Here is a 19,325-nt window from a genome sequence, read left to right on the forward strand (position 1 = left end):
CACATAACAGATCAACATATTCTTATAATTCAAATCCGTTAAAGGATTGTTAGGCTGCACTAATTAGGTCAACCGGAACCGGGAACACTTCCCATAACACCCGATGTACTCAGTGCATCGTCAGAAGAATGGCATCTACGCTAATATTAGTCTGTTTCTCTCTTATTCCGAGGTCACATTAACCTCCAGATCCAGTCTGTATCCAGATCAGATGGTCACTGCAGTCCCCCGGATCCAGTCTGAACCCAGCCCAGATGGTGGATCAGCACCTAGAGACGACCTCTACAGCCCTGAATGTCAGCGGAGTCCACATCAACTAGATGAGCCCCAGAGACGGATCCACAGTGAAGACCACATCACCTAGACGGCTGTCGGCACAAGACCACGGGAACTTTGGCCAGAGGAGAACTGGCCCCCGACTGAGCCTGGTTTCTCCCAAGGTTTTTTTCTCCATTTGTCACCGATGGAGTTTTGGTTCCTTGCCGCTGTCGCCTCTGGCTTGCTTAGTTGGGGACACTTTCTCTTAACACAATATTGCATTTTATTTTATTGTTTTTGATTAACAACCTTTACCTAAAAAGTGAGTGTTTACTGTTGCCATTGGCATTGTTGATGTACTGTTTCCTATTTAATACTGTACAGCCGCCTTGTCACAATTCTGTATTGTTAAAGGCGGTATATAAATAAAGGTGACTTGACTTGACTTGACTACTGTATAACTTCATAATACCGATCTCATCATCTGTCTAAATTAGGTTATTGTTACTGTAGCAACAAATCGCAAACTTTCTAGGACACTTGCACACAGAGCGATATACATGGTTAACATTTCGCAAGGTCAGTGGCAGGGCAAGAATTCAATAAAAAATATGTTTATTAAGTAATTTAAATCGTAGAGAAAAAATTGTCTTTTCGGTACTGAATGAATTTGCGTTTTTTGAACACGTTTTTTAATCAATGATTCACTGACCCATTCATAAAAACAGCTTCTTTCTTCATTTGGTTCTGCCCCTTTAAGAATACGATGCTTTAGAGCGTATATGATTCTGAATCATTCACCAGGAAGAGAGACGATGCACAGCACGAGATTCATGTAGCTAATAAGACTTTAAACTACCTAATAACAACAAATTTCTTGACATTTTTGATTCTTTCCTGATCCCAGCGTGGTGAGCATATTTTGTTGTTGTTTATAAGTCATTTATGGTTTACGTTAAGGTTAATTGAGATCGCTGTGGATAATTAGCGTCTAAACGGCAAATGTGACGCAGTTGTTATTTAACTACGATTGTAGGCTTATTTAGTTGTATTGAAAAAGCGAAAGTGTTTTAAAGATGTCTAATAGTGTATTTTGAGATATTTAAGGCTTAAGTTTAACGATTTCCTGAATTTATTACGTGATACAGTAACTTAAGTGAAGTAACTTGTGTTAATTCTGTAATCTGATTTATGTTGTTTATTTTGTTACAGTTTGACCACATACACACATATGTACAGAAACAAAACAAGCCTACAACGATGTATAACAAAGAGACTTCAATACAAAGTCTGTAAATTGTGAGTTCTGCACAAAAATTAAAAGGAAAGAAACAACAACTATTCTAATGTTATCTTTGTCGGTAACATTAAGTCAAACACGGGATAAAGTAAAGAAGATGATCTACAGTTAAAGAAAAATAGTAACAACATGGATGAAGACTCAGTGCTAAGTGCAATGCCTGAAGATCATAAACAAAATCTCAAGCGTCAACGAGGAGGCGCAAAAGCTGCGGTAACACGCTTGATGACTCAGATAACAACAGCCATGAACTGTAACCAGCCTAAAGAAGTAGAAATGAAGCTGGCTGCACTAGATGAAGCAGTAGTTCGATTTAGTGAAGTTCATGACATGTACCATAAAACATTAGAGGATGATGATGACTTGGATGCCTCTAAAGGCTATTTGACATCAGTCCTGCGTGATGTTCAAGACTTTCAGCACACAGCTTTGAGCTGGCTTGACGAATTTAAACCATCAGTTGAGGATTTGAATGTAGATGTGCCTAATTTCCAAGAGGAAATATCAATGCTTCAGTGAATCAGTTGACTACTCAACTTCAAGACTTAAACGAATTAAGACAGAGAGAAAAGGAGGAGTTCTCCAGGCTCATTTCTCAACAGGAAGAGCACCTGCGAGCAGAGTTTAAGTTGCAGCTTCAGCATGCTCAGTGTGAAATGGACGAAATGAAAGATCTACTGAAACTGAAGGATGCAGAGGTGGAAGAAAGTCGTCGAAAGGTTGAGTTAGAGTTGATGAGCAAAGATACTTCAACTCCTGTCTCAGGTAACCCATCTCTTAATTTTCGTTCATCACTTTCAACAGTGAATGAGACTTCATTGTGTCAACTGTTAGAATTGTCAAAGCAACAGTATCAATCGAATATAGACTCTATGCACCTACCACCTGTGGACATCATCAAGTTTGACGGAGAACCCTTGAAATATTGGCAGTTTATGAGACTGTTCTCCTCAGTGATAGATAAAGAAACTGTGCCAGATCAAGAGAAACTCACTCGATTGCATCAGTACACAGTCGGCCAAGCCAGAGATGCCATTTCACATTGTTTGTACAATCCCAATTCTAGTCAGGGTTATGCAGAAGCTATGGCCATCTTAAAGCGGCGCTTTGGTAATCCATATGCAATATCCCAGGCATGGGTTGATAAGGTGCTCAATTACAAGGATATCAAGGACAACAAACAGTTGCAAAGTTTCGCAGACATTTTGTGTAGCTGTCGAGATACTTTAAAGGCGATGAAGTGTGAGGATGAGTTAAATGGTGGACGCACTTTGCTACAGATCGTGGAGAAACTTCCCGAAGACATAAAGAAAAGGTGGCTTACTGTTAATTATGAGATAGTCAAGTCTGGTCGTTTGCCAAAGTTGGATGACGTAGTCAGTCTTGTTGAATCAGAAGCTGCTAAGCGAGCAGATCCTATCTTTGGGAATCTTCTTAGTTCGATCAGTCGAAACTCTCCAGCGAGTTCCAAGTTAAGTACAAAGTCGAGTCTCGATAAGAAAAGGCAGACTTTTTGCAACAGAGTCAACGGCTAAAGAATCGACAACATCATCTGCATCAAAGCCAGCATTTAGATTTAAATGCCCAAAGTGCGCTGAGGGACACTTTCTAAATCAGTGTCAAGCTTTCAGGGCTCTGTCTGTCCCAGAGCGTTTGATCTTCGTTCAACGAAAGCAACTCTGCCTGAACTGTTTTATGAGAGGACATCGCAGTGCTGTCTGTACTCGCAGCTGGGTATGCAAGGTGCCTGGATGTGGCAAAAAACATAACAGTTGGTTACATTCTGCTATTGTAACTTCCAACAACAACAGCAATCAGTCTACTAGCAGAGCTACTGATGAAGAGCCAGTTACAGACTCGCCACAAGCTATTCAAGCTCATGCTACCAGAAGGTGCAATGAAACCAGTCAAAGAAAGATTGCACTACCCATCTTACCAGTAGTTGTTTCAGACAGACACAATCGATTCTCCATGAATGTCTTCGCTCTGCTTGATAACGGTTCCAACGGGACATTGCTTCTAAGAAACTAGTTCATGCACTTAAGTTGGAGTCACGTAAAGTGAATATCAAGCTGAACACCATGGAGACCAAAAATCTCAATGTAGTCACTTTAGCAGTGGATTTGCGAGTTGAGGATGCTCAACGGAAGAATTCATATCTCATGAAGGGAGTGCTCTGTAGAGATCATCTAAACATAAGTTTGGATAACCTGGTCACACAGCAAGAGGTATTCCAGTGGCCACACCTGCAAGAAGTTGCGGATGAAATCAGCTTAGCAGACGTGGATCTAGCTGATGAGGTTCATTTGTTGATTGGTCTAGATCAACCCGACATACTTGCTCCGAGAGACACACGTTGTGGTGAACCCGGCGAACCCTATGCAATTCTTACTGGCCTTGGGTGGACACTCCATGGACCAGTAGGCGATGGTTCTACAGCTGTTTCAGCTAATTTCATTCAGGCTGATCATTCTCTACAACAAGCAGTTGAAAGATTTTGGAAATTGGATGATCCGATGCATGTGAATGACGATCTGTTGTCTAAAGTCGACCAGCAAGTTCTGGATCTATGGAATAAGCAAGCAGTCAAAAAGGATGGTCACTACACATTGCCAATTCCATTCAAGGAACATCCACCACAAATACCCAGTAATTACACAATGGCAGAACATCGATTAGACCTTCTAGGAAAAAGATTAAAGAAAGACCCGACTTTGCTACAGAAGTATACAGAAGGTATCAGAGACTCTTTGCAGAAAGGATATGCAGAAGAGGTTGTTGACATTAATCGAGAAGATGGTCGCGTGTGGTACCTGCCACATCATCCAGTGCTACATCCACGTAAGCCTGAGAAGGTTCGTATTGTCTTTGATTGTGCAGCACGGTACCAAGGTACCTCGTTGAATGATCACATTCACCAAGGCCCAGATCTTACCAATAAGCTACTAGGAGTTCTTCTTAAGTTTAGGCAAGAACCTATTGCTCTGAATGCGGACATCGAGAGTATGTTTTATCAAGTCCGAGTGCCATCAGATGAAAGAGACATGCTGCGCTTCCTGTGGTGGGAAGATGACGATCCTGACAAACCACCCAAGCATTATCGCATGACAGCTCACCTTTTTGGAGGTGTCTGGAGTCCAAGTGCTGCCAATTTCGCTCTGCAACGAGTTGCTGAGGACAACCAAGGAAACTTCTCAGATGACACTGTGAAAACAGTAAAGCAGAATTTCTACGTAGACGACTGTCTCAAATCAGTATCAAATGAGAAGGTTGCCATCAAACTTGCTTCTGAGCTTCGAGATCTGCTCTGCAGAGGAGGCTTTAGATTAACCAAATGGTTGAGCAATTCAAAAGAAGTGATGAGATCAATACCAGTGGAAGACTGGGCGAAGTCACTACGTGAGGTTAATCTTGACCAAGAGGATTTACCATTCGAATCAACGTTAGGAGTCCTCTGGGATGTGGAAAGAGATTGTTTCACATTCGAAGTCAAGTCGATAGACAAACCAGCAACAAAGAGAGGAGTGTTGAGCACTACCAGTTCCATCTATGATCCTTTAGGATTCGCTAGTCCATTCGTGCTTAAAGCAAAGATAATTTTTCAAGAGTTGTGCCGCTTGGAAGTTGACTGGGATGAAGAAGTTCCATCAGAAATAGCAGCACAGTGGCGCAGATGGCTAGATGATTTGCCTCTACTATCTGCATTGACAATCCCAAGATGTCTCAGACCAACATCCATTAGTCAGTTGTTGGAGACCCAAGTCCATCACTTTTCTGATGCCTCAGAGATGGCATACGGAGCAGTTTCGTACATCAGAATGGGAAACACCTGTAGGTTAGTGATGTCGAAAGCCAGACTCGCACCTATCAAGTCGGTTAGCATACCGCGTCTTGAGTTACTAGCAGCAGTAGTAGCTACAGAGTTGGACCAACAAATCAAGCGCAACTTGGAAATTCCAATTGACAAGACTTTCTTCTGGACAGATAGTACCATCGTTCTTCAGTACATCAACAACAAGAGTTGTCGTTTCCAGACTTTCATTGCTAATCGAGTCTCAAAGATACATGAACGTTCAGAACCATCTCAGTGGAGGTATGTTGATTCTGCTTCTAATCCGGCGGATGAAGTATCTCGCGGAATGACTATGGGAGAGATCTTGTCAAGTGATCGATGGATTTCTGGCCCACATTTTCTTCAGCTTGAAGAGGAGCACTGGCCTGTTCAACCTGTTTTAAATAGCTTACCAGAGGGAGCAGAGATCAAACGAACAAAAGAGGTCTATGCGACTAACATCAGTGCAAGTGAAGTGTCGAAGAATGCAGTAGACCGACTACTGGAGAAGTACTCTAGTTGGCATCGCTTGAAAAGAGCTGCAGCTATCCTGTTACGTGTAAAGGGATTGTTATGCAAGAAATCGAGTACACGTCTTTCTGACCCCATCACTGTCGAAGAGATCCAACAAGCAGAAATAGCTATTTTCAAATATGTACAAGTCAAATCTTTTGGATCCACTCGAACCAAATCCAATTCTCTACTCAAGCTCAAACCCTTCGAGGAAGAAACTACCCAACTCCTTCGTGTAGGAGGCAGATTAACAAAGGCTCCAATTCCCTTTGAAGCTAAACATCCAGTGATCTTACCTAGTGATCATCATATTACCAAGCTGATCATTAGTCACTACCATCTTATCTTGGGTCATGCAGGTCCAGAAAGAGTACTTGCGGAAATTCGCCAACGTTACTGGATTCTGAAAGGACGAGTTATCATTAATCGAGCTCTTAAATCATGTCTGCAGTGTCGCAAGCTAAGAGCTAAACCCCAGGATCAGCTAATGGCAGACTTGCCTGATTCTAGAGTGATACCAGGAGAACCTCCATTCACTCGTGTGGGCATAGACTACTTTGGCCCATTCTTGATTAAGAAGGGACGTACTGAGTTAAAGAGGTATGGATGCTTGTTCACATGTCTCACTACGAGAGCTATCCATCTAGAAGTAGCGCACACTCTCGACACAGATTCCTTTATCAACACTTTACAAAGATTTATCTCCAGGAGAGGCCCACCCTCTGAGATAAGATCAGATAACGGGACTAATTTCGTCGGAGGACTACGAGAGTTGCGGAAGGCCTTAAATGACTGGAATCAACGGAAGATTTCAGATTACTTACTACAAAACAACGTAAATTGGATCTTCAACCCACCTGCTGCTTCATATATGGGAGGCGTTTGGGAGCGACAAATTCGCACCGTTCGTTCTGTTTTGAACGCAGTCTTGTCGCAGCAGACACCAGATGATGAAGGATTAGTGACATTGTTTTGTTGTGTTGAGTCAATTGTCAACGGCAGACCAATCACTAAGCTCTCAGACGATCCATCAGACCCTCTACCACTTACACCAAACCATTTGTTGTTGCTTCGTTCTGGACCATCTCTACCTCCAGGAGCTTTCGTGAAGCAAGATCTGTACCGACGCAGATGGCGTCAGGTCCAATACTTGGCGGATGACTTCTGGTCACGATGGCTCAAAGAGTATCTACCTGCCTTGCAACAACGACAGAAATGGTTACATCTAAAACGGAATCTTCAAGTAGGAGATCTTGTGCTTGTTACGCATGAGAATACACCAAGAAATCACTGGCCGTTAGGGCTGATTACTCAAGTTTATCCAGGAGCAGATGGGCTTGTGCGTACTGTAGAAGTGAAAATGCAAGCAGGAGTTTTCAACCGCCCTGTAAATAAAATCTGCCTACTGGAAGCCAATCTGATTAACAAAGACAGTTAAGTGACTTTCTTAAAGGACATTACCCCTTTTGGTTTTGAAAGACCTCTGAGGGTCTTTGGGGCCCGGGATGTTGGGTTCTGCCCCTTTAAGAATGCGATGCTTTAGAGCGTATATGATTCTGAATCATTCACCAGGAAGAGAGACGATGCACAGCACGAGATTCATGTAGCTAATAAGACTTTAAACTACCTAATAACAACAAATTTCTTGACATTTTTGATTCTTTCCTGATCCCAGCGTGGTGAGCATATTTTGTTGTTGTTTATAAGTCATTTATGGTTTACGTTAAGGTTAATTGAGATCGCTGTGGATAATTAGCGTCTAAACGGCAAATGTGACGCAGTTGTTATTTAACTACGATTGTAGGCTTATTTAGTTGTATTGAAAAAGCGAAAGTGTTTTAAAGATGTCTAATAGTGTATTTTGAGATATTTAAGGCTTAAGTTTAACGATTTCCTGAATTTATTACGTGATACAGTAACTTAAGTGAAGTAACTTGTGTTAATTCTGTAATCTGATTTATGTTGTTTATTTTGTTACAGTTTGACCACATACACACATATGTACAGAAACAAAACAAGCCTACAACGATGTATAACAAAGAGACTTCAATACAAAGTCTGTAAATTGTGAGTTCTGCACAAAGGAATTAAAAGGAAAGAAACAACAACTATTCTAATGTTATCTTTGTCGGTAACACACACCCCCACGCTAATGGTACAGCCCACAGCGCAAATTGTAAAAAAAAAAAAAAAAAAAAAAATGGAAAAATAGAAAATCGTTTAGATTTTTATTTATTCAAACGATCTTTTCTGAAAAGATTAAAATTTAGCAAAATTAAAAACTGAAAAAAGGAGAGAAAATGGCAATTATTCATTTATGAAGTAACTGAAAAAAATGAAAAAATTAATGTTTGGTTTCATTTTTCAGTTTTTGCATTTGCACCATATTACACAGATCTGGTCTTTCTTTGGTTTATCGGCTGGCATTTAAAGGGGTCATCGAATGCCCATTTTCCACAAGTTGATATGATTCTTTAGAGTCTTAATGAAAAGTCTATAATATACTTTGGTTAAAAATTCTCAATGGTTGTGTAAAACAACACCCTTTTTACCTTGCCAAAATCAGCTCTGCAAAAATCATCTCATTCTGGTTGAGGCTGCTTTAAATGCAAATGAGCTCTGCTTGCCCTGCCCCTCTCTTCTCTCTATGGAAAGACAAGCCTGTTTACTTTAGCCGCATTTAGCCGCTAAACTTGCTAACTAGCACTTTATTAGGAAAGACGATCCCAAAGATTAATTAAAAAAACCCTTATACTCACTTCTGCTGTAAGTGAAGCTGGATCATGAATGATTTGCGCGAACATAGACGGATATATGTAGATCAGGAGGCGCATTCCCTTCACAAACAAACGTAATCTACTGCATCTTCAGCTGCTCAGGTGTCAGGAGTAAATGACGACCACTACGTTCATTATTACATCCAGCAACACAACACCTCAATCGCTCAATCTGAGATATTCTTACATCCCTGCTCCGACATCAGAACCATGGAGGTTGGACTATTACAGCTGATCTGAGGAATCTGAGAACGGCTTGATTTGAAAAAGGGGATATTATTTTTACAGATTAATTAAAAACCACTGCATGGATTTTTATTATTATAGGGTAGATTTGTACATACACTGCCAACACACATTAATGTTCAAACGACATGAAAAAGTGAACTTAGGATCTGATGACCCCTTTAACAATTACTGACCTGCAAAAAAAAGTTGTATTATAATGCTTCAATATTAAAATAAAATAAAATAAAAAATTATTGTAACCACACCAGCTCACGATTCTACGGAAACTGTTTAACACCTACTGACTGAACAGCATTGATCTGTCTGCTGTACAACACCACATGCATCATTATAAAAAGAGATCTGACACAGGAAGGCAAGCGTCAAGAGCACAACTAAAGAAACAAACACTGATCTCCATTATAGTGGTATCATTTTAACCAATAAAACATTTTAACTCTTTGAAAGTCCTACTTCTGCTCAATTGATTAAAAACTAGGACTCGACACTGGACTTGGACAAAACACTATAGCACACCAATCTTAACATCTAATTCTGACTATGGATTGTTATAGAGTTAAATAACATTGAAGTTCTAGAATATTGGTGTATTTATTCTTAGCTTTCAAATAAGTGTATTGGCAATGTGATTTAACAAGCAGCAATACAGTTTTTATTGAGGAGTGACATTTACTGTAAGCTCCCTTTCACAGGCTTTGTGATTTCTTTGTCCAGTAAAGGGTTAAAGATCAACCAGTGAAAAGTTCCCAGCATGCCTCTCTCTCTCATAGTTAGGATTAAATACTCACCAATTTTGTGTCATATACATTATCTTTTCATCCTATAAGGAAAAACACACATCACTGATATATGACAATATGCTTTGAATGTTAAAAAAAAAAAAAAAGCAACGACTCAAGTTTGTCACCACCACCCCGGAAGCTGTGGTGTGAATATAAACAGATCAGTGTGATTATTATTAATTTTTTTTTTTAACAATTTTTTTTTCAACTCACAGAAAATGATGATGGTTTTATTCACGTCTGTGTGTGATATGTGCTGCCAGTTTACTTGTTACAATTCAGCACATTAACCATCTTATTCACAAAAAGTTTATTTTCTAATTAAAGGTTCCATGGGAAAAAAATGTTTTTAAAAGTGTTTGTTTTTTTATTCAAAAGGTTTACAAAAAAAAAATCTTGTTATATCAGAATTATATGTGATTGAAACACACATGTGATTAGACTATAGAAATGTTTGATTAGTTTTTTTACTTAAAAAAAGTTTAGCACATTTTCATGGTTCAGTTTTATTTTTTTATTTTTATTTGGTAAAATTAAGCACTTTTCCCTTGGAGTGTTACATTTGCTTTTAATCCACTTCCATTTTAAAAACCCTCAGTTATCAGCCAGTGCAGTTTCACCTACACTGTAAAAAATGCAAATGCATATTTTCCAGTTTACGAAACATTTTGAGCCTCAAATACTAAAAACTGCTTCTTTCTTGAAACTACATAAAAACCCTTGTCAGACCAACAAAATTGCCCCAAATGTTGTCCCAACTAGTCAAACACAGTTGTCTGGATAAAGAATTTCATATTGTTGAAATGTTAAGGCTTTGTGAGTTTCCAGGATGCATGGCAGCATGGATAAATTAAGCAGTTACTGTTATAGGATTATTGTTTTGCTGTTTGTTGGGGCCTAGAGTATGTTCAACCAACTTGGTTGGATATCTTAGTCTTGTAAGATGTTTTACAAACAAATCAATGTTGTCTATTAAAGTTTCTATAACAATTCACTGTTTGTCATTTGTAAATAAACAAAAAATTGACACATAAATAAATAAATTACCTCAGAAATAGTAATTGTTGTTTCTATTGCTGTTACAAGACTTTTTCTATTAGCAAAATAAAACAATCAGCATTGCATGAACAAAGAAAACTCAAAAGTCTTACTGTATCAAGTTGCCTTATTTTTTTTAAGTTTTCTCAACTATTTGTTTTTTTACAGTGTAGTTATCATAATCAGTAAAACTCACTATCGTCAACCTCTACTGAAGACTGCAGTAATGATGCTGAAAATTCAGCTTTGCTTCCCGAGAATACATTACACTTTAAAATATATTCAAATACAAAACAGTAGTACAAAGTGTAGGTTAGCAAAAAGGGAATTACATGTGGCAAATTTTGAATAAAAAGGTTTGCATGGTTTAACTAAGTTTACTTATGGCATTTAGTTTTTCTTAGTCAGTGAAAGATAAGTTGGTTGTGGCAATTATTTGCAGTTCATACGATAAAAGATAAGGACAGACAGCTTTGTATTGTTACAATGTCGGTAATATATGTAAATGTTACTTTATCCTAACACTTGATGGTAAATGATGCTAAGGTAAAGCTGGTGTTTACAATCAACATGCTTTAAGAAGAATATGCACACACCTCTTTCCCATTTGCAAAGCATTTATTGTAAGGTAAAATCCCAACATAATTAACAAGCAAGGTCCATAGAAATATTGTATGAGGATCCAAGCTTTATGCTAAAGTCTCAACAAGTGATTTCATCCGCACAAAAAGACTGGGTTCAGATTAGCATACTTACAGTGGGTACGGAAAGTATTCAGACCCCCTTAAATTTTTCACTCTTTGTTATATTGCAGCCATTTGCTAAAATCATTTAAGTTCATTTTTTTCCTCATTAATGTACACACAGCACCCCATATTGACAGAAAAACACAGAATTGTTGACATTTTTGCAGATTTATTAAAAAAGAAAAACTGAAATATCACATGGCCCTAAGTATTCAGACCCTTTGCTGTGACACTCATATATTTAACTCAGGTGCTGTCCATTTCTTCTTATCATCCTTGAGATGGTTCTGCACCTTCATTTGAGTCCAGCTGTGTTTGATTATACTGACTGGACTTGATTAGGAAAGCCACACACCTGTCTATATAAGACCTTACAGCTCACAGTGCATGTCAGAGCAAATGAGAATCATGAGGTCAAAGGAACTGCCTGAAGAGCTCAGAGACACAACTGTGGCAAGGCACAGATCTGGCCAAGGTTACAAAAAAATTTCTGCTGCACTTAAGGTTCCTAAGAGCACAGTGGCCTCCATAATCCGTAAATGGAAGATGTTTGGGACGACCAGAACCCTTCCTAGAGCTGGCCGTCCGGCCAAACTGAGCTATCGGGGGAGAAGAGCCTTGGTGAGAGAGGTAAAGAAGAACCCAAAGATCACTGTGGCTGAGCTCCAGAGATGCAGTCGGGAGATGGGAGAAAGTTGTAGAAAGTCAACCATCACTGCAGCCCTCCACCAGTCGGGGCTTCATGGCAGAGTGGCCCGATGGAAGCCTCTCCTCAGTGCACGACACATGAAAGCCCGCATGGAGTTTTCTAAAAAACACCTGAAGGACTCCAAGATGGTGAGAAATAAGATTCTCTGGTCTGATGAGACCAAGATAGAACTTTTTGGCCTTAATTCTAAGCGGTATGTGTGGAGAAAACCAGGCACTGCTCATCACCTGTCCAATACAGTCCCAACAGTGAAGCATGGTGGTGGCAGCATCATGCTGTGGGGGTGTTTTTCAGCTGCAGGGACAGGACGACTGGTTGCAATCGAGGGAAAGATGAATGCGGCCAAGTACAGGGATATCCTGGATGAAAACCTTCTCCAGAGTGCTCAGGACCTCAGACTGGGCCGAAGGTTTACCTTCCAACAAGACAATGACCCTAAGCACACAGCTAAAATAACGAAGGAGTGGCTTCACAACAACTCCGTGACTGTTCTTGAATGGCCCAGCCAGAGCCCTGACTTAAACCCAATTGAGCATCTCTGGAGAGACCTAAAAATGGCTGTCCACCAACGTTTACCATCCAACCTGACAGAACTGGAGAGGATCTGCAAGGAGGAATGGCAGAGGATCCCCAAATCCAGGTGTGAAAAACTTGTTGCATCTTTCCCAAAAAGACTCATGGCTGTATTAGATCAAAAGGGTGCTTCTACTAAATACTGAGCAAAGGGTCTGAATACTTAGGACCATGTGATATTTCAGTTTTTCTTTTTTAATAAATCTGCAAAAATGTCAACAATTCTGTGTTTTTCTGTCAATATGGGGTGCTGTGTGTACATTAATGAGGGAAAAAAAATTAACTTAAATAATTTTAGCAAATGGCTGCAATATAACAAAGAGTGAAAAATTTAAGGGGGTCTGAATACTTTCCGTACCCACTGTATATCAACCATTACACATTTTGCTATATTTTAACAAAAGGAAAGATGGCAAATACCATATCATATACGTTAACAGTTAACCCTTGTTCATCAATAAAAAAAGTTACACATAGGTCCATAGTGGACAAAAATGTCCATGTTAAAAAACTGTCATAAAAATTTGAAGCTTGAGAAGACCCATGGCAGAATACTGATGAAAAATGCAGTACTCAAAAAAAACTTTAAAAAGTGAAATAAAAAAAACTTATAAAGGTTTAAGTTTATGAAAATGCTTTTATATTTTATATAAAATATATACTTTATGAAATATGTTGAACTCTAAACCAGCTAGAAAATCAAAGCCATAAATCTAAACAAGCTGTGTTCCAAATCTGAGGTTGATATCTCAAAAAATGTGCTTTCAGTAAGATTTTGTTTGGGCGCAGTGTCAAATTTTCCTCATAAGATGCCAGCAAAACTTTGCTGGTGCACACAGTGGTTGGATTTGTGATTTGCGGTAGAGTTTTTCTCTCTCAAATGTAAAATAGATTTATAAAAGGAAATGGAGGTGAAATAGTAAAATTCCAATAAAAATATACATCTGTGCCAAAATGCGTGCAGCTGGCAATAAGACGGGTGAAATGATCACAAAAAACAAGACTGAAAAGGACAAAAATGTCCAAAAGGTTGCACAAGAGTTAAGAAATAGATTTAGTTTCAGCACATTTAAAGTAAAGATGCTGATAGAGAACTGAAGAAGCCAAATCCACAAGATCAGCTGTCATTCTCTGCAAACACAAGCATCAACAGTAACAGTACCCTGATAACTGAAAAGTAACACTGAAGAGTGTCAAATTAACACTGAAGCAGAGTTAAAGTTAATGAGATAATTAATGATTAATTAAGTGATGATTGGTCATTATTGAAGACACCTGATGTTACAGAGCAGAATCACCAAAGGAGAAAATCTAATTTTATGTCACCATTATAGTGGTCAGTGTTTCATTAGTTGGGCTCTTGCCTAAAAATAAGTGAGTTGAGTAACAAATGGGTTAATAAGTATTAATGAACTCCAGATGGAAAGCAAAAATAAGAGATTGTGAGATACTTGCATATACCAAAACAGGAATCAGTAAAGACTGTGTGCATCATGAACACCTCACAATTCAACACTCACCATATAAACGTTGACAAAGGTGACAATCATCAAACTAATTCAGACAAACAGATTAACTGCAATGCATGCTGGGAGTCATGACTGGGTTTTGTACTATGTTGATACCCAGTTTGTATTGCTGCATAACATTTTCTTTTGTTGATTGTCAACGTTGTTGAGAATCATATGCTGATTCTTGATGTATAATTGATTCAGCAAGTTTTTTCTTTTCTTTTTTCTGTTAATTCATAGAAGTATAATTGCCACACTGCTACTTTGTTCTCAAATTGTAGTATTTACACATTAACAAACCAAACACTTGTGAGCAGTCATTTAAATAACCTCACAACAATTACAGTCACCATGATCCCACTTGATCTTAGTTTTCATTGCCTTAACTAATGTGTTTTAACATATTGTTACAAATGACAATGAAAACCTAATATTAAATTACAGAAAGTAACTACTAAAGTAACTCTTGATTCTGTGCAATTACCATTGACAAATTAACAGTTTTTAACACTGATTCAATGGTTGCTTGCTTTCAGGGAAGACATGTACACAGAAAAGGAAATGATAAAGCATAAGAATGGAGAAAGAGAGAAAAAAAGTCCAAACCTGCTGGGATGCAAATGTAATTTGGAAGTATAGTACTTGCAGGTGCCAAAACATGGATCTCTTGGTGCAAGTTTTGTGTTTTTGTCACAGTGTTTATCTTGCACTGTCTTAGTCCATTACATCTGTTTAAGGATAAAGACGTGACTAATATAATGAAATATGTACTAGTAAGTAAGATAATCAGAGTCATAATTCTACCCATAATTCTTCTGTCTGTAATCACAAGCAACAAGACAATGAAACAAATCCTTACCGTTTAGCAGAGGTGTCAAATCCAGGTTTCATGAGTAAAAGTCCTCCCCAGTATTTTTTTCCAATCACCTGGATTTGCTAATTAGCAAGATCAGACAACAGTTCAGATACTGGTGCGATCAGTGTACAATCAGCGACGTTTGGCTGCAGAAGCAGCCTGATTTGCAGCATCTGAAGCATCTAATACTCAGTGTTCAGTGGATGTCTCTGCAGTCTCTAAACGGCAGAGGTGTCAAATCCAGGTTCCATGAGTAAAAGTCCTCCCCAGTATTTTGTTCCAATCACCTGGATTTGCTAATTAGCAAATTAGTTTTTCAGCCAGTAGGTCAGAGATGGGACCAAGTCATTCCTTTCGAGTCACAAGCAAGTCTCGAGTCAAATCCCAAGTCCTCAAAGAGTTAAAGTTAATGAGGTAATTAAGTGACTAATTAAGTGATGATTGTGCATTAGTGATGAGCACCTGCTGTTATTGAGAATTCTGCTTCTGCTGCCAAATGTCGCTGATTGTACACTGATCACACCAGTATCTGAACTGTTGTCTGATCTTCCCCAGCTAACAATTTTTGTTCTACGAATGTTCAGAGAACATTATGCTATGTTCTGGTAATGTTTTCAGTGGCAAATTTAATTTTAGTTCCCAGAATATTCTCTAAAAACATTCTATAAATGTTTATTGATAACATTGTTGTAACATTATCCTCTAACGTTCTAATAAAGATTTAATCTTGAAGCTTTCCACTGGACATTGGATGTGGACTCTAATGTTGCTCAGATGTCAAATTTTGGTTGAAACTAAAAACTTAGATTTTGTTTGATGAAGCTCAAACTTCATTAAATAACTCCAAAAACAGCTGCCAGCGTCACTTATTATAAACCAATTTACTTTATTTCTGTCATACATTTAGATGTTGTCACTGTTATGGTGATAAGCATTTGCTTTAGTGGGTAATTTGACTTGTCTTTCAGATGTTTTTCTCCGGTTGTTGTAACCATGTTAGTTATATCAAAAGCAGCAAAAAAAAAAAAAATATGGATGGGTAGATCAACACATAATGTCGACACACATTTTGAGTTTTCGACATACTAGCATTGCTTGAAATGAGGTTGTCACGTGATTTGTGAAAACGAAGCTTCGTTACCTCACTGACAAGTCACGCCAGGCTCAAATACAAAGCGTGTGGATCGTGCTGTTCCATACCTGCTATTCATTTAGTGCAATGTTATAATTATATCGGTCATCATGCATGTAGTTTTTTACGTGGTGTATTGGTGTTAAAGTACTGCTATTAAAAAACAGTGACGTGTGATTGAATGGCTCTTGTCTGAATGAAAATTAAAACACCTTGATAAAAGGATAAAAGTCCTTCCTCAACCACAAACTTTTTTGCTGCTTGTAAACAACTTTCTCAGTTGTCAACAGCTTTGTTAATATATAATTAACAAATAATTGTGTTTGTATTTGTGCATTTTTCTCCTTCATTATTGTTTTTTTATTACCAAAAACAGAACATATAACAAACAATATTGCATGAATAGCTTACACTGCTACAAATTTTTACATAAATAAATGGTATATAGAACAAAAAGGAAAAACAGATAAACGTGTACACACAAACCATGTATATGTCAAAAAACTACATATGATTGTGATAAACATCAATTAAAGCCTAAAATGCATGTCAAAACGCCTACTTTTCTATACATTTGGTTATATGCAGTTTTCATATTATATCAGATTCAACTGTCCAGGAACTTCAGAAGTGGGCTCCATATTTTTCAAAAGTGGACATTCTATTACTGAGTGAGGAAGTTAACTTTTGAAGTGTAAGAGTGTCTGCTAACAGATTGAGCCAATAAGTAATAGAAATTTAAGATCTGTCCTTCCAGTTTATTAATATTAATTTTTTTTTTTTTTTTTTTTTTTTTTTTGCTAATGTAGAAGAAATAAAAATAAATGTTTTGATTTCCTTTGGGGCACTAATATGAGAGAGATCACCTAGTAGTGATAATAAAGGAGACAGAGAGATAATATTTAAAATATCCTCTAATTTATCCAATTAACTAATTAACTTCTGTTTTCAATATTCAATATTCAATATATTAACAAAACATCTGAATGATACGGAGCCCCTTAAGGGACATGGTGGTGAAAAAAATCAGAGTGAGTGAAAAAAAAAATCAGGATAGAAGGAAAAATATTTTTCAGATTTTTTTGCGTTCTCTCGCAAAACTTTTGCGTTCTCTCGCAAAACCAGTTGAGTTCGGACAATCACTATCTGTTAACTTTACAGCTTGTAGTGGTTCCTACATTGCACGTTCGCAATTGAGCGACTCATAGAGTTTGATTCTGAACTTGGACTCAAGTAGGCTATTATATAAATACATCAAGGCACGATTTTGGGACATTCTAAAATGTAAACCACTGTAGGACCAAGTTCAGTGCACACCTTATATACCAGAATAGCTCAGTATATAAACGTAACCCGCTAAATTGCACGTTAAGCGTATCCCCCAGAAAGAAAACTTAACGGGATAATAGAGTGTAAAAGGCCGAACTCGGTATACAGTTTGTTATACATTTTAAATGTAGGAAAGCAGGTAAGCCCCGAATATGAACAGAAAGCTCTAAATTGCATGTTAAGCCTTTTCCTCCCATAAAGAAAACGCGGCTTTATGAAGACGTTGATAAAAAAAAAAAGACCAAATATGGAATTATTAAAAATATATCCAATGTACCTTAGCTTAATATAAGAAGACAATGATATAAAAAGCCAACATTTTATGTTTTATTAAAAATAGGCAATTAATGAAGTAATCCATTAAACTAGTGGTTCTCAAACGTTCCAGTAGGTGGCGGCATGTCATTCATTCATTCATTCAATAATTAAGCAAATGGTTGTAGTTATGAATGGGTGATTAATCACGGACTCTCCGAATGGTTCAAAGCTGCAGATTAATTCAGAAAGGAAACACCGCTGTTGCTTGGAGACACGCCAGTTCTGTTGCGGATTTCGTTGGAACTATTATTATTTCGTTAAATATAACAAACATCATGTGTTTAAAATGTAGGCTACATTTAAAATGTCACTTAATATTACCCTTTTTGTTGAACTGCTATATAAAATAAATGTTGCATTTGCAGTCGTTTGGATATTGCATTCTCCTATTTTAAACATGAAAAACAATAACTCGCACAGGGTATTCTTCTGTATGGAAGACAGTTTTTATATTTTGTATATATATATTTTTACAGTTTTTATATTTCAGCTATTTGATCGCGCCGGCGCCTCGCAGCCTGTTCATTATTAAAATAATACACAGAATCACCCAAACAGATACAAAGTTACACTAGTCAGTTTAAATATTCTGTATTAGTCTGTGTCGTACAGCGTGAGCACCGGTCCAATCCACTGCGGCACATTTTTGTTCACTATGATTTTTTCATGTCGATATTGGAACGTACAAAGCCCGGTTCATTTAATGGTTTAGCTGCAAATACATTGCGAATATGGAAACATTTGGATTTGTGCTGAAGGAGAGCAATACGTGACCCCATACTTTCAGTTTCGCTTTAAATTATTTCTTTTAGTTTATTTATAGCTATAAGCTTATACATATTATTATATACTGCATTATATTATATTTATTCTTTAAAAATGAATAAGTTATAGTTTTTTGGTTTTGGTTTTTGGTCTGTTCTGAATACGGTTAAATTTAAAGGATTTGCTGTGGAGTGCGGCGAACTAAAATAGCCTAGGCTATGTGTGTTTATAATGTTGGTAATATAACACGCTGTAGGCCTGCTGGTAGTATTATTTCTGAATAAAATGGGACTAATAGGCTACGTGACTTATTTGTTTTATTTTTCCTTTCAAAAACTTATTTTTAAAAAAAAAACAAGCAGCAAACAAATTAACCATGGTTACTATACTTAAACCATTGTAACTACAAATACCGTCTTAATTCGTCCATTAGCTTCCCTTAAGCGTTTTTTGTATCCTAAAGGTTTTCTGTGGGGAGAAAAGACATAGCAAGTTGCATTTATGACTGCTTTATTGAGAGTAATGCTAAGGGTATTAATATTAAAATTTTTATTAGTATGAATAGCATTTATTAATACCGAATTGGGCCTCCGCTGTCACTGTTTTAGTACATTAATCCACATAGCGTTTTAGGATT

At 37.6% G+C, this 19,325-nt stretch overlaps 2 protein-coding genes and 1 non-coding gene across 3 annotated transcripts in view; 2 read left to right on the forward strand and 1 right to left on the reverse strand.

The window, feature by feature from the left end:
* Window positions 1–19,325, reverse strand: part of LOC127169353 (rhamnose-binding lectin) — a 94,162-nt gene that overhangs the window by 62,879 nt on the left and 11,958 nt on the right. The window lies entirely within an intron of this gene.
* LOC127169331 (uncharacterized) lies at window positions 3,625–8,011 on the forward strand. Its single transcript, XM_051116613.1, has 2 exons — window positions 3,625–7,582; window positions 7,884–8,011. The coding sequence occupies exon 1, from the start codon at window positions 3,640–3,642 to the stop codon at window positions 7,339–7,341; it is 3,702 nt and encodes a 1,233-aa protein (XP_050972570.1). The 5' UTR covers window positions 3,625–3,639; the 3' UTR covers window positions 7,342–7,582; window positions 7,884–8,011.
* Window positions 9,907–10,011, forward strand: LOC127170374 (small nucleolar RNA U13). The gene has a single exon (XR_007828359.1). It is a non-coding gene; the product is annotated as a small nucleolar RNA U13 (small nucleolar RNA).

This window comes from Labeo rohita, chromosome 8, assembly GCF_022985175.1.
Source record: "Labeo rohita strain BAU-BD-2019 chromosome 8, IGBB_LRoh.1.0, whole genome shotgun sequence".
NCBI classification, from domain to species: domain Eukaryota; kingdom Metazoa; phylum Chordata; class Actinopteri; order Cypriniformes; family Cyprinidae; genus Labeo; species Labeo rohita.